The 14,617-nt window shown below is 45.3% G+C and overlaps 1 protein-coding gene across 1 annotated transcript in view; it reads left to right on the top strand.

The window, feature by feature from the left end:
- LOC126428415 (probable cytochrome P450 304a1) overlaps positions 1-14,617 on the top strand; it is a 117,908-nt gene that overhangs the window by 48,822 nt on the left and 54,469 nt on the right. The window contains exon 5 of the mRNA XM_050090341.1: positions 4,381-4,498. Within this exon, the coding sequence (XP_049946298.1) occupies positions 4,381-4,498 (118 nt within the window). The remainder of the gene's footprint in view (positions 1-4,380; positions 4,499-14,617) is intronic.

Here is a 14,617-nt window from a genome sequence, read left to right as displayed (position 1 = left end):
TAACTTTAAAGTTACCTGTTTATACGAGAGGCTGGAAGTGGTGCCTGTGGGCATCCAGGCATCGATGGCTTTGTTTGATGATGTTATCACCGGCCAGTGAGGCCGAGCGGTTCTAGGCGCTTCAGTCTGGAACCGCGCGACCAGTATGATCGCAGGTTCGAATCCTGCCTCAGGTATGGATGTGTATGATGTCCTTAGGCTGGTTAGGTTTAAGTATTTCTAAGTTCTAATGGACTGATGACCTCAGATGTTAGGTCCCATAGTGCTCAGAGCCATTTGAACCATTTTTTCTTTGATTTTATCAGCAGAACGCTGTAAATCTGCAGGTGTGATGTTGTTAATTTCTCTAGTAATGTTCTGTTTAAGATCGTCTACTGTGTGGGGATTGTCAACGTGCACTTTGCTGCTTAGTGTGTCCCACAAATAAAAACTACACGGTGTTAAGTCCATGGCCTTCGTATGCCAGAGGCTTCTACGGACAATTCTGTCTTCAGGGGACACTTTTGTGATATGCCCCATACTTTGGCTTGATATCTGAGCAGTTGCTCAATCCTGTTCGAATACAGCATACAGCTTCTCTGCATCTGTTAATTGTACACACAAAGAGTCAAAGATCTCTAGATTTCTGGCAGTGTTTAAGACGGAAATATGGGGCCAAAAAAGTATATGCCGGACAATGTGCACCAAACCCCTATCTGCTCTGAGTGGAGAGGCTTTTCGTGCAGAATATATGGTTGTCCTGTGACCAGTATCTGCAATTCTGATAGTTTACATAACCGGACAAACTAAACTGGGCCCCATTGACATGAAGTAAAGCAATGGGTCCAAGTAACCATTAACAAATGAGGTTAACAATAATGAAATCTTTTTTTTTTTTCGTGATCCCCAAATTTCAACTCTTGTACCTTACTCACACGATAGGCTTTTAATATCATATCTTTTAGCATGCGATGAGGTGGTGTGCAAGATACACCAACTTGATACAATAACCCCCTTATTGACTTGCAAGGATTTCTCGTAATGTCTGTGCGAATTCCGTCCCAGGGGTCCTCACTGTCGCCCGCCTGTCCCTCTGCACATTCTGCACGGATCCTACAGTCTTCCACTTCTTGCACAGGTCTTGAATAGTGTCTACCAGTATACCTCGCTTGGAACATTTCTTTACAGTAGTTGACGGAACTTGTCTCTGAGCAACACTCTACAATATCAGTTCGCTGTTCTAGTGTCCAACAACTCGACAATACCCACTCCTCGCAAATAGTAACACACGAAAACACAGCTGCACTCAACTTTCCCATAAAATGTAGTGAGACCACTTTCGAGACAGTGTTGACACTTCAGAAGCAATATGACTATAGTTCAATTCTTTTATCTTGGCGGCTCGCGCATGCCCGCCCAGACGCTGGAGATTGCTGCGTTGCCAGTTGCACACGACAAAATCGCGCACAGCGCGGAATGCGGGGAGCACGTGTCTGCAGCAGCGAAAAAGTTAATGAAGAGGCAAAGCACTAGAAATTTCATTCAAACGAATAAAATTCGTGAAGTAAGGCACTCCAATATTGTTTTTCAATAGAGAAAATATCAAGCACCGCATAAGGTTTGAACTCATAACAACCCAACACCTTAACCGTTCCGCTAGCTCAGCTCCTCGAACAGTGTAACTCCATAAGGACTCTAACACCACACGCAACTACTTATAAACACTGTTGGTATGACTGAATTACTTACGCTTCGTCGAAGTACAACAGGAAATAAACAATTACCGCTGTTCTTTATTGCGAAAAAGCATTTCGTGAGATTGAAACAAACACCTTTCCTTGCTATCGCCTGAATTAGGAATCTTATTGCTTGTTTGGTTTAATTAATTAATAGAATATGAAGCAATTGGTATAAAGAATGTTTTTTCCAAACTTTCTGTAAAAGAAAGTCTGCTATCAAGACATTGCTTTTGTTCTATTACTTTATTTATGACTGAACGTTTCTAAAACTGAAGACACTCGTCCGTGCTCTGCACTGCTGTCGAGATCTGGCAACATCGTTCTCTGTTCATTGGCTGACTGTGTTTTGTGACGTCAGATGCGCAGAACGAACCTAAACTCGGCCGCCAAGATATATGACGCGCACTTTAGAGATAATTATCCGGCACATAAGGCATACCTGATTTATGTTGGACACCCCGTATAACGTAGTTCTACCATCACTTAAATACCACAACGATGGGGGGGGGGGGAGGGGTGTTCGGGCGTTCCTCACCATCGACTCGTCGCTTTGTCCTTGAGCTATTCTGCTACTGGCATGGACTGGAGGGCCCTCTCCAGGGGACGATCTTCATAGAGGTGAGTCTGCTGCAGCGAGTCACTTGCCAGAGACAGGTCTTGTAGTGGGCAGTCATCACCAGTGAGGGGTGCTTACTCCGCATCCCTGTCTGGCTAGCCAGAATGGTGTGTGGCTAACGAGGGTCTGTATGGAGGCGAATCTGCTGGGACCAGTCTTGTGCAAGGTAGGTCCATTTGCACTCATTGTGAAAGTAAAGCTAAAAATGAAACAGTAAAATACACTGATCAGCCAGAACGTTATGATCACCGACCTACTATCGGTATAAACATATCCAGGCAATAGCAGTGTCATCTGATGACTACGTCACCTGGCGAGGGATGACTGTTAGTCACACACATGCACAGTACATATAGTAGCCGGCCGAAGTGGCCGTGCGGTTAAAGGCGCTGCAGTCTGGAACCGCAAGACCGCTACGGTCGCAGGTTCGAATCCTGCCTCGGGCATGGATGTTTGTGATGTCCTTAGGTTAGTTAGGTTTAACTAGTTCTAAGTTCTAGGGGACTAATAACCTCAGCAGTTGAGTCCCATAGTGCTCAGAGCCATTTTGAGTACATGTAGTATCAGTGAACGTGCTACCCTTGTGTGGAATGGGAAGGCGTGCGATCTATTTTGAGTTTGAGCCAGGACAGATTGTCGTGGCCCACAGCCCATAGCTCGAGCATTTCGGAAACTGCAAGACTTGTCAGGTGTTGGAGAGTGTTGTGGTGAGTGCTTTCAACACGTGGCGAAACTTAAGTGAAACCACATCCAGATATCGTGCGGTTAGGCGACCACCCTTCATTACAGATATCGGATGTCGTAGACCGGGAAGTCTGTGGCGGAACTAACATCAGACTTTAATACTGGCCAGAGTACAAGTGTATCTGCACACACAGTGCACCGAACATTCCTAACAATGGGCCTCCGCAGGCGACAACCTGTGCATGTACCATTGTTAACACCACGACATTGGCAGCGTTGCACAGTCTGATGAATTCCGATACCTTCTTCGTCATGCCGATTGGAGGGCGCAAATCCGTCTTCTTCCAGGGAACATCTACTGCACACCTGTACTATAGTATGGAGACGAGCTGGAGACGGCGCCATATTCTCTAGAGAACATTCATGTGGTTATCCGTGGTTCCAGTAGAGCTTCTGCAAGGCGCCATCATGGCCAAGGAGTATCATATACTGGTTCCAGACCACGTACAGCAATCCATGACGATCATGTTTCCCGACGAGAGTCGCCGTTCTCCACAAGATAAAGCTTCATGTCACAAGGCCAGGGGCATGACAGAGTGGTTCGAGGAACAGAGTGCCGAGTTCCAGTTGATGTGCTGGTCCCCCAGCTCACCATATCTGAACCCGACCGAACACGTCTGGGATGTGATTCAATGCCATCGCCGCTGGCCAGTGTGGCCGAGCTGTTCTAGGCGCTTCAGTCTGGGACCGCGCGACCGCTACGGTCGCAGGTTCGAATCCTCCCTCGGGCATGGATGTGTGTGATGTCCTTAGGTTAGTTAGGTTTAAGTAGTTCTAAGTTCTAGGGGAATGATGACCTCAGATATTTAGCCCCACAGTGCTCAGAGCCAATGTCATCGCCCCCTCCCCGGAATTTAAGGGAATTAGGTGACTGTGCAGATGTGGTGGCCTCTCACTCCAGCGACCTACCCATGCCACAGCGCTTCCATGTCACGACGTGCCGGCACTGATACCTGTGTCAAAGGTGGACATACCGGCTATTGCGTAGGTGGTCATGATGATTACAAAAAGAAGACCTGAAGGCTGCAGGAATAAAACTAACTAGATGTATCTGTAAGAAAAAAATATAAGCAGAAATTAGCAAAAAGACAGGAACAGCTTGGCTGGACGATAGGAAAGTAGATCATTTTGAGTGAACGAAAGTAATTTAAAGCACAAAACAAACCTAAAAGAAAATCGTCAAAATGCCCTCTGTTCTCAATTTATGTGCCAGCCATCTAAGTCCACTTTTTGTTTTGCACGTTTCGATGTCTGTCAGTTGTTTACTCCCATATACTTATCACACTCTGTCGTTGCCCACAGAAACTGATCGAGGACCACAAGAATACCTACGAAGACGGCTACGAGCGTGGCTTCATTGACACCTACCTCAGGGAGATCAAGCAACGAGAGCACACGGGAGAACCGACACCATTCACCAGTAAGTGTGCGTTACTTTACCCGAATTATAATTACGCTCAGTCTGAGATTATACTCTTTGATAATCTTCATTTCTTCCTTAAACCGGGCAACATATAACCGAAGCTGCTCAAACTAATTTTCTTCTGTAGTCGACGACCTCGACCCACACTAACAAGGGAATATTCCTAACTGTCAATACACGATCCTGATGCAACTTTGCGTGTATGTAGAGGGGCAAAATACTGCAATACGTATTTTTTCTTCCCAATTTTACTTTTAAGGAGTAAAACTTATCCCGAAACGTAATTTACAGTATTAGGTTCAGAGGGAATATTTCGAAACGATAATATATAAAACCGTTTTACATATAAAAGTTGTATATAATTAAAGTTATATCCATCAACCTCCATGTAGTCCCGACCTCGCCCCCTTCCTATTTTCATCTGTTTCCAAAACTTAAGAACACCTTCGAAGACTTCAGTTTGATAGCGATGAAACGATGCAAGCAGAGTTGAGGTTGCGGCTCCGTCTACAATACGGAACATTCAACAGTGACGGTGTCAACAAATTGGTGCCTCGTTGTGAGAAATGTGTTCGCCGCCAGGGTGACCATGTTGAGAAATAAATATGTAGATATGAGGAACAACGATGTAGAATGTTAATGAAGTTTGTTTTATTTAAAAAGTTTAAGAGTTTTCCAATAAAAGTTGGGAGGCATTACTTTTCCCCATGCCCTCGTAGAACATGTCAAAGCTAGGACAATAAATACCAATTCCAAGTGGCATGGGTCTTATGGATGTGGAATAAATACACTTTCTTCATTTAAGAGATAGTGACAAAACTGGCACAAAACATGTAAATGTACAATAAATTTAGGTGCGGATGATAATTCTTAGGCTTTTGTCGCCTCGCAGCTTGTAAAAAATCTAGAATGAGATTTTCACTCTGCAGCGGTCTGTCGGCTGATATGAAACTTCCCGAGTTCGAGTCTCGGTCCGGCATACAGTTTTAATCTGCCAGGAAGTTTCATGTAAAAAATCTGTTTCCGAGACTTATTTACATTGATTACATTACTGCACTGAAAATGTGCAGAGAGTCAGATTTTTATGTAATAGTGACATTATTTGATATTAATAATAATCCACAGTCATTAATAGGTTCTGCTATAAAAATCATCAATTAAATCCTCTAGGCTCTTCTGAAACTGAACCGCATTAGTAGTTCAACTTTTTATGAGTGCTGGCAAGTTAATGACAGACACGTTTCTGGATCAAAATGAGTGACTTTAAATATTCGTGAAGATTATTCTTGTTTCTATCGTTAACTTCATAAACTGAGCTATTGATCTGAAGAGAGATATTAATGACAAATTTCACTGAGGAATAGGTATATTGGGAAGCAATTCTTTGAACACTTATCTGCTGGACGTCCTACAGCTCGGGAAACAAGCTTGGCTTGATTAATTGTTCCAAAAACGACCCCATGTGAGATCATGTGATAAAAAGTAAATGAAGATTTTAGTATTTTATTTTTATATTACCTCTGTCTGACAACAGTCACATCGAAAATTAAGATTTTTGTTTAGGCACTTCAGCAGTTCTTTGGTAAGTTGCTCTCAGATTATACTGATGCCCATAAGCTGAGGGATCTACAAGATCCAGGAAACAACACATGGCATGGAGATAATTGTGTTGAATGATAACCGCTTGGCTGGTCTTGTAAATAACATATTTAGCGACCTGTTTCGTAGCCTAGAAGCTACATCATCACGTTGTATCTGTTAGATTATGACATCAATGTTGCAACATGGATAGAACCGAACATTCGTTATCTATGAATATATGGCACAATTAGTGAATCGTCATGTAAGCAGAAAGCATGAGTCTACGATTACTCAAGCGCGCCATGAATCCGTAACAGACAACCAGTTATATTCGGCCTACTGTCGTTCGTTCCTGTCCATTTGCAAATTTAACGTCACGATTTAACAAATCTAACCTGATGATGTGGTTCTAGGCTATGAAGCAGGTCGCCAAATGAGTTATTTACAAGATCTTATTTGTAAATTAAAGGGGGAGAGGGGAGGGGAAGAAAGGGAGTGAATCACTGCTGTCAGCTGCATCAGGACATTACGTGGAATCGGCAGCGACGAATGAAAATGTGTACCACACCAGGATTCGAACCCGGGATCTCCTGTGTACTAGGCTGGTGCGTTAACCACTGCGCCATCCAGCGTTAGAGCAAGTGCGCGCTCTATCTCGTGGCCTACTCACACTCCCATCGAGAGCCACGCATTCATATAATTCATATACACTCCTGGAAATTGAAATAAGAACACCGTGAATTCATTGTCCCAGGAAGGGGAAACTTTATTGACACATTCCTGGGGTCAGAAACATCACATTATCACACTGACAGAACCACAGGCACATAGACACAGGCAACAGAGCATGCACAATGTCGGCACTAGTACAGTGTATATCCACCTTTCGCAGCAATGCAGGCTGCTATTCTCCCATGGAGACGATCGTAGAGATGCTGGATGTAGTCCTGTGGAACGGCTTGCCATGCCATTTCCACCTGGCGCCTCAGTTGGACCAGCGTTCGTGCTGGACGTGCAGACCGCGTGAGACGACGCTTCATCCAGTCCCAAACATGCTCAATGGGGGACAGATCCGGAGATCTTGCTGGCCAGGGTAGTTGACTTACACCTTCTAGAGCACGTTGGGTGGCACGGGATACATGCGGACGTGCATTGTCCTGTTGGAACAGCAAGTTCCCTTGCCGGTCTAGGAATGGTAGAACGATGGGTTCGATGACGGTTTGGATGTACCGTGCACTATTCAGTGTCCCCTCGACGATCACCAGTGGTGTACGGCCAGTGTAGGAGATCGCTCCCCACACCATGATGCCGGGTGTTGGCCCTGTGTGCCTCGGTCGTATACAGTCCTGATTGTGGCGCTCACCTGCACGGCGCCAAACACGCATACGACCATCATTGGCACCAAGGCAGAAGCGACTCTCATCGCTGAAGACGACACGTCTCCATTCGTCCCTCCATTCACGCCTGTCGCGACACCACTGGAGGCGGGCTGCACGATGTTGGGGCATGAACGGAAGACGGCCTAACGGTGTGCGAGACCGTAGCCCAGCTTCATGGAGACGGTTGCGAATGGTCCTCGCCGATACCCCAGGAGCAACAGTGTCCCTAATTTGCTGGGAAGTGGCGGTGCGGTCCCCTACGGCACTGCGTAGGATCCTACGGTCTTGGCGTGCATCCGTGCATCGCTGCGGTCCGGTCCCAGGTCGACGGGCACGTGCACCTTCCGCCGACCACTGGCGACAACATCGATGTACTGTGGAGACCTCACGCCCCACGTGTTGAGCAATTCGGCGGTACGTCCACCCGGCCTCCCGCATGCCCACTATACGCCCTCGCTCAAAGTCCGTCAGCTGCACATACGGTTCACGTCCACGCTGTCGCGGCATGCTACCAGTGTTAAAGACTGCGATGGAGCTCCGTATGCCACGGCAAACTGGCTGACACTGACGGCGGCGGTGCACAAATGCTGCGCAGCTAGCGCCATTCGACGGCCAACACCGCGGTTCCTGGTGTGTCCGCTGTGCCGTGCGTGTGATCATTGCTTGTACAGCCCTCTCGCAGTGTCCGGAGCAAGTATGGTGGGTCTGACACACCGGTGTCAATGTGTTCTTTTTTCCATTTCCAGGAGTGTAATTTACAAGATTAGCCAAGCGGTTGATTCTCAAGATATCTACTTTGGATGCTGTCGTCTTTCATACAAGGTAGTGGGTAATAATTGAGTTGAAAGGTGCCCTGACGTCATTGTAACACTCGACACAGGGGTAAAAATACGAGGCATGTTAAAAAACCAGCCATGCTACTTGGGACTGACACGTGATTTTTGTGGTATCCCTTCAGTGGTGACATATATGACCTCAGTACAAAGTAAGAACCCTTGCAATACAGTAGCCACGATGGCATACATAATTTCTACTGGGCTACCCATCGTAGCTTGTGGTAACAGCTGTCACTGTTGGATAAACGTGCTCTGTGGGTTACGGCTCCAGTCCACGTTCCACGTACACTGAATCAGATTTAAACCCAGCGAGCGAGCTGACCTATCTACGAGGGTAATCCGAAAAGTGAGGTCTCCTATTTTTTTTTATAAGTACAGAACTATGTGTGGCAGTTGGTCACACTGTTATGGAGAGTGCTTCACGCGCTGAGGCGCTCAGTCTTGTTGGCTTGGCAGCAGTTGAGAATGGAGCTCCCGTTGGATGTTACCGCCAAGTGCGAATTGCGCGCAGTTATTCGGTGTTTGAACGCAAAGGGCACTACGCCGATTGAAATCCATCGCCAATTGACGGAAGTGTACGGTGAGTCGTGCATGGATGTCAAAAATGTTCGTAAGTGGTGTAGAGAGTTTGCAGCTGGTCGGACCGAAATTCACGACGAACAAAGGAGCGATAGACCGTCAATTTCTGAGGAGACAGTGTTGAAGGTTGAGCAAAGCACGCGTGAAGATCGGCGGATCACCCTGGATGATCTCTGCACGTTGGTTCCTGAGGTTTCACGAAGCACCGCTCGCAGAATTTCAACGGAAACATTGAACTACCGGAAGGTGTGCGCAAGATGGGTGCCACGCATGCTGACTGAGGACCACATGCGGCAACGAGTTGATGCTTCCCGCGCATTTCTTCACCGTCTTGCAGCTGAACAGGACAACTATCTGGACTCAATTGTCACGGGTGACGAAACCTGGGCATACCACTTTACACCTGAGACCAAGCAACAATCACGCCAGTGGTGGCATCCTTCTTCGCCAAAGCTGCGGAAATTCAAACAAACACAGTCTGCCGGTAAAGTCGTGACAACCGTTTTTTGGGATCGGAAAGGGGTATTATTGTTGGTCGACTTTATGCCCACTGGGACCACAATTAATGCTGACAGGTACTGTGAGACTCAGAACCGGAGGAATGTTGAGTAAGGGCGTACTCATTCTCCGTGACAACGCTCGCTCACACATCGCTCGGCAAACCGTTGCCTGCCGGCCGGTGTGGCCGTGCGGTTAAAGGCGCTTCAGTCTGGAACCGCGTGACCGCTGCGGTCGCAGGTTCGAATCCTTCATCGGGCATGGATGTGTGTGATGTCCTTAGGTTAGTTAGGTTTAATTAGTTCTAAGTTCTAGGCGACTGATGACCTCAGAAGTTAAGTCGCATAGTGCTCAGAGCCATTCTTTGAAACCGTTGCCCTCCTGCAACAGTTTCAGTGGAACATAATCGCCCAATCACCCTATAATCCTGACTTGGCGCCCAGTGACTATAATCTGTTCGCTAGGTTAAAAGAACATTTGGCCGGAAAGAGGTTCAGCTCCAACGACGAGGTGAAGGAAAGGTTCATAACTTTCTGAACAGCATGGCGGCGAGCTGGTATGACATCGGCATCGACAGAAATGGTGATTATGTCGACAAATAGCTAAATGTAAACTGATGTACACCATTGTAGAAATAAACAGGTCTATGTACTTATAAAAAAATAGGAGACCTTACTTTTGGGATTACCCTCGTAGATGTGTGATGCCCTCTTGTTACCATCCCTGAAGTTGGACATTATCATCCATAAGGTAGATCTGAGGGTCCACGTTTTTTGGGTCATCAGTCTCTTGACTAGTTTGATGCGACCTACCACGAATTCCCCTCCCGTGCCAACCTCATAGTCTCAGAATAGCACTTGCTCACTACGTCATGTTCCAATCTTTCCCTACAGTTTATACCCTCTACAGCTTCCTCAAGTTCCACGGACGCTATTCCCTGATGCCTTCACACATGTTCTATCACCCTGCCTCTTCTTCTTATCAGTGTTTTTCTTGTCTCCCTTTCTTCGCCGTTTCTGCCGAGAACCTCCTATTCCTTATCTTATCGTTCCACCTAATTCTCAACATTCCTCTGTAGCACCACATCTCAGACGCTTCGATTTCCTTTATTTTCTGGTTTTTCCACAATCCACGATTCTCTGCCATGCAATGCCGAGCTCCAAACGTACATTCTTTGAAGTTTCTTTCTTAAATTAAGCCTGATGTTTGATACTAGTAGACATCTTTTGGCCAGCAATGCCCTCTTTGTCTGTTTTACTCTGCTTTTTATGTCCTCCTTGCTTCGCCTGTTATGGGTTACTTCACTCCCAAGGTAGCAGAATTCCTTCGTCTAATTCATGATCACCAATTTTGATATTAAGCTTCTACTATTTTTGTTTCTACTCCTTCTCATTACTTTAGTGTTTTTGTGATTTATTCCCAGTCCATATCTGTATTCATTAAACTGTTCATTCCATTTAACAGATCCTGTAATTCTTCTGCACTTTCACTGAGGATAGCAATATCATCAGCAAATCGTATCATTGACATCCTCAAACCCTGAATTTTGATCCCATTCATGAACCTTTGTTTTATTTCTGCCATTGCTTCTTTGATATTCACACCAATAGTACACTTTCTAATCTGAACACTTAGTTCTTGATCTACAATTTCCCCTCTTAGTTCGTGTACATATGGTATACTACCCGTCTTTCCCTGTAGTGGACACTAATGTTTCTGAGAATTTAGAGCATCGTGCACCATTTTATATTGTTGAACGCTTTACCTAGGTTTACAAATCCTAGGTGATTATGACCCATGAATAAGGCGCACATAACTTTTGTCGTGAAAGGAGGATATAAGATGAACATCAACAAAAGCAAAACGAGGATAATGGAATGTAGCCAAATTAAATCGGGTGATGCTGAGGGAATTAGATTACGAAATGAGACACTTAAAGTAGTAAAGGAGTTTTGCTATTTGGGGAGCAAAATAACTGATGATGGTCGAAGTAGAGCGGATGTAAAGTTTAGACTGGCAATGGGAAGGAAAGCGTTTCTGAAGAAGAGAAACTTGTTAACATCGAGTATAGAATTAAGTGTCAGGAAGTCGTTTCTGAAAGTATTTGTATGTAGTGTAGCCATGTATGGAAGTGAAACATGGACGATAAATAGTTTAGACAAGAAGAGAATAGAAGCTTTAGAAATGTGGTGCTACAGAAGGAAGCTGAAGATTAGATGGGTAGATCACATAACTAATGAGGAGGTGTTGAATAGGATTGGGGAGAAGAGAAGTTTGTGGCACAGCTTGACTAGAAGAAGGGATCGGTTGGTAGGACATGTTCTGAGGCATCAATGGATCACCAATTTAGTATTGGAGGGCAGCGTGGAGGGTAAAAATCGTAGAGACCAAGAGATGAATACACTAAGCAGATTCAGAAGGATGTAGGTTGCAGTAGGTACTGGGAGATGAAGGAGCTTGCACAGGATAGAGTAGCATGGAGAGCTGCATCAAACCAGTCTCAGGACTGAAGACCACAACAACAACAACAACAACAACAACAACAACTGTTGCACAATGTCATCTCCTGCAAACCAAACGCCACTCTAGTCTTTGAAATCACAGTAGTGGCATGTGTGCTCCAAACATGATGCTGCCCAAGAAAAGGATATTGGCGCCGAGGTATTAGTTCCTTTGCGCAGTACTGTCAGAACTGTAATGATAACCAGGGCGAGCGGCCAGATTAAAAGACGTCAGGAATCAGTCTCCAAGCTAAACAGCGACTCATCAGCGGGCAGAGCACCATCCCATACGTTCTGGGTCCACTCACGGCTGACTAAAGAGTTGCCCCAAAATATGATACTGTGAGACATAATACAGTTAAAAGTAAGCAAAGTAAACAATCCTTCACGTTTCATTGTCAGAGATAGTGGGGATTAATCTCATGGTGAAGATAACAGCATTCAGTTTCCACACAATATCTTGAATGTGATAGTCCGAGAAAGCTTACTACCTCCCCTTAGTCTTAAGAATTTAAAATGGTCGCCTTCACAGACAGTTTGACCACGTTTGGACAATATAATTTGGCTTTTACAAGAGTTATGTGGATTGCGTCTGTGTTGCATCTGTTCTCCGAAAGCCGCCTGCTAATGTTCAGAATGGTTCTGAGCACTATGGGACTTAACTTCTGTGGTCATCAGTCCCCTAGAACTTAGAACTATTTAAACCTAACTAACCTAAGGACATCACACACATCCATGCCCGAGGCAGGATTCGAATCTGCGACCGTAGCGGTCACGCGGTTCCAGACTGAAGCGCCTTTAACCGCACGGCCACACCGGCCGGCACCTGCTAATGTTACTGACTGCTCTATTAGCTAGATAATTTGCATTGTATTACACATCTTTCCCGGTAACAAATGTGTAAAATGCAAAGAGAAGAATTTTTGAATGATGTGTCATGTTTAGCGGCATATCGTTGATACATATGAAAAGCAGTGGACCCAGAACGGTACCCTGTGGCACCCCCTACTTTTCGTGGCTCCAGTCAGATTCTAATCTTTTCCTGATTGTGGCACTGGAGGACAACATTTTGCTTCGTAGTTTCCATATTTGAAGTATTTTATTGTTGAGATTTTTCCGTAATCACGTAACATTTGAATTGTGTATATAAGCATCTAAAGATGAAAATAATTTATTGTCCAAAGCTGTTACAATAATTTCAGATCACTCGAGCAGTAATGGCTGGCATAGGCCACCCCCTTATCGTTAAAATATATACTTTTGTTCAATCCAGTCACTGTAGAGATCACGTTGCTTCATCCAGATGTCTTTGTTGTGCTGTCCCATTTCCTCTCGACTCTAATAATATGTACCAAATAGGCACACCATGGAGTCAGAACTATTATACCTAAGAGACTACTGCCTACACGAGCCGCTTTGGTCACACTAAGCCGTGTGGTACTGTAACTCAACACAACCCATGTGCCAGTGTTAGGCCTGTATGCTTTTTCTCATGACATTCTTCTTACAGTTAATATGGAATGTTCCATTGATGTCATTAAATATGACTGCACATGTAAATGAACGGTGACACTTTGAAATAAACAAAAGCACAGTATTCACTGTAATCAACTTAGGAAAGCCACACACTACCTAGCTGTCGTGGTGGTCTAGTGAGTGACCGTCACGGTAACTCAGCGTGTTCGGTCAGAGGGCTAGCTGCCCTCTGTAATTAAAAAAAAACTGAGTTAATGGATCAACGACGAACTGAAACGGGTTTCTTGCGACGTCCGCATCGAGCAGATGCAACGAACGAAAACGAACAAAATGAGACTACAAAAAAAAAAGTGAGTAGAGCACTAGACTGTGGCTCTGGTGGTCTTGGGTTCAGACCTAGATCGGGTCAGGGATTTTTTTCTCGTTCAAAATCCTTCAGGATAGCTCCAGCTCCACTCAGTCTGAGCCCAAAACAGTTCCAGGTGCCTTTCACAGGGGAAAAAGGCGGCTGTGGCGCTGGGCTCACCACCTGATCCTTCCTAACAGAGACGTAAGGTTGTGCTCTACCTACAGTCAGGGCAATAGCCAGCTCACGAGGTGTGTGGCTTGGGCAGACAGTTACAGAATACTTTAATCTTGTAAGGTGTCAGGCAAATCCAACACCTTCCATGAAAACCCTGACATGATAGCAAATCCGGCAATATGTCAGATAGCTCCGAATAAATCCTGACATTAAATTAACCACAGTAATACGATCAACGAGTGAGCAAATGGAATACCACAGACTATCACAAGAACGCTTAAATGCATGTCATACCTTCCCACCGTGAAACAGACGCAGTTCAGAGGGGAGAAACGAGAACAGAAGCCGAGAGCAGAACCGTGTTATGCTAGAAGACCCTACGATAAGGGACGGACACCCACATTGCCGGCCGACCGCCAAGACCACCCCCCAGCCCATGTTAAAAGATAGAGCCCTCCAGAAGAACAGTATAGATCTTACGATAACACTAAAAGGGCCACACCAGCTGCAAGTTTTAGCGTGAGACTATACGCGTCTCTGTTACGTAGCAAACATTAAAAACATTGCCCCACCACGAAAAGTATAACGTTTCTCATTGGATAGACAGAATTTTTGTAGGCGGAGCTTAAGGTTAACATTGAGACCCTGATTGGTCAGTTGAAAACACAGCCAGATAGCTTTTTCTTAAACCCACTGCAGTAAATTGTAGTAAAGAGAAGTTAGAAAGAGTTGCTTCCGAGACG

Source organism: Schistocerca serialis, chromosome 12 (assembly GCF_023864345.2).
Source record: "Schistocerca serialis cubense isolate TAMUIC-IGC-003099 chromosome 12, iqSchSeri2.2, whole genome shotgun sequence".
NCBI classification, from domain to species: Eukaryota; Metazoa; Arthropoda; class Insecta; order Orthoptera; family Acrididae; genus Schistocerca; species Schistocerca serialis.
This window is presented reverse-complemented; position numbering and strand designations above follow the sequence as displayed.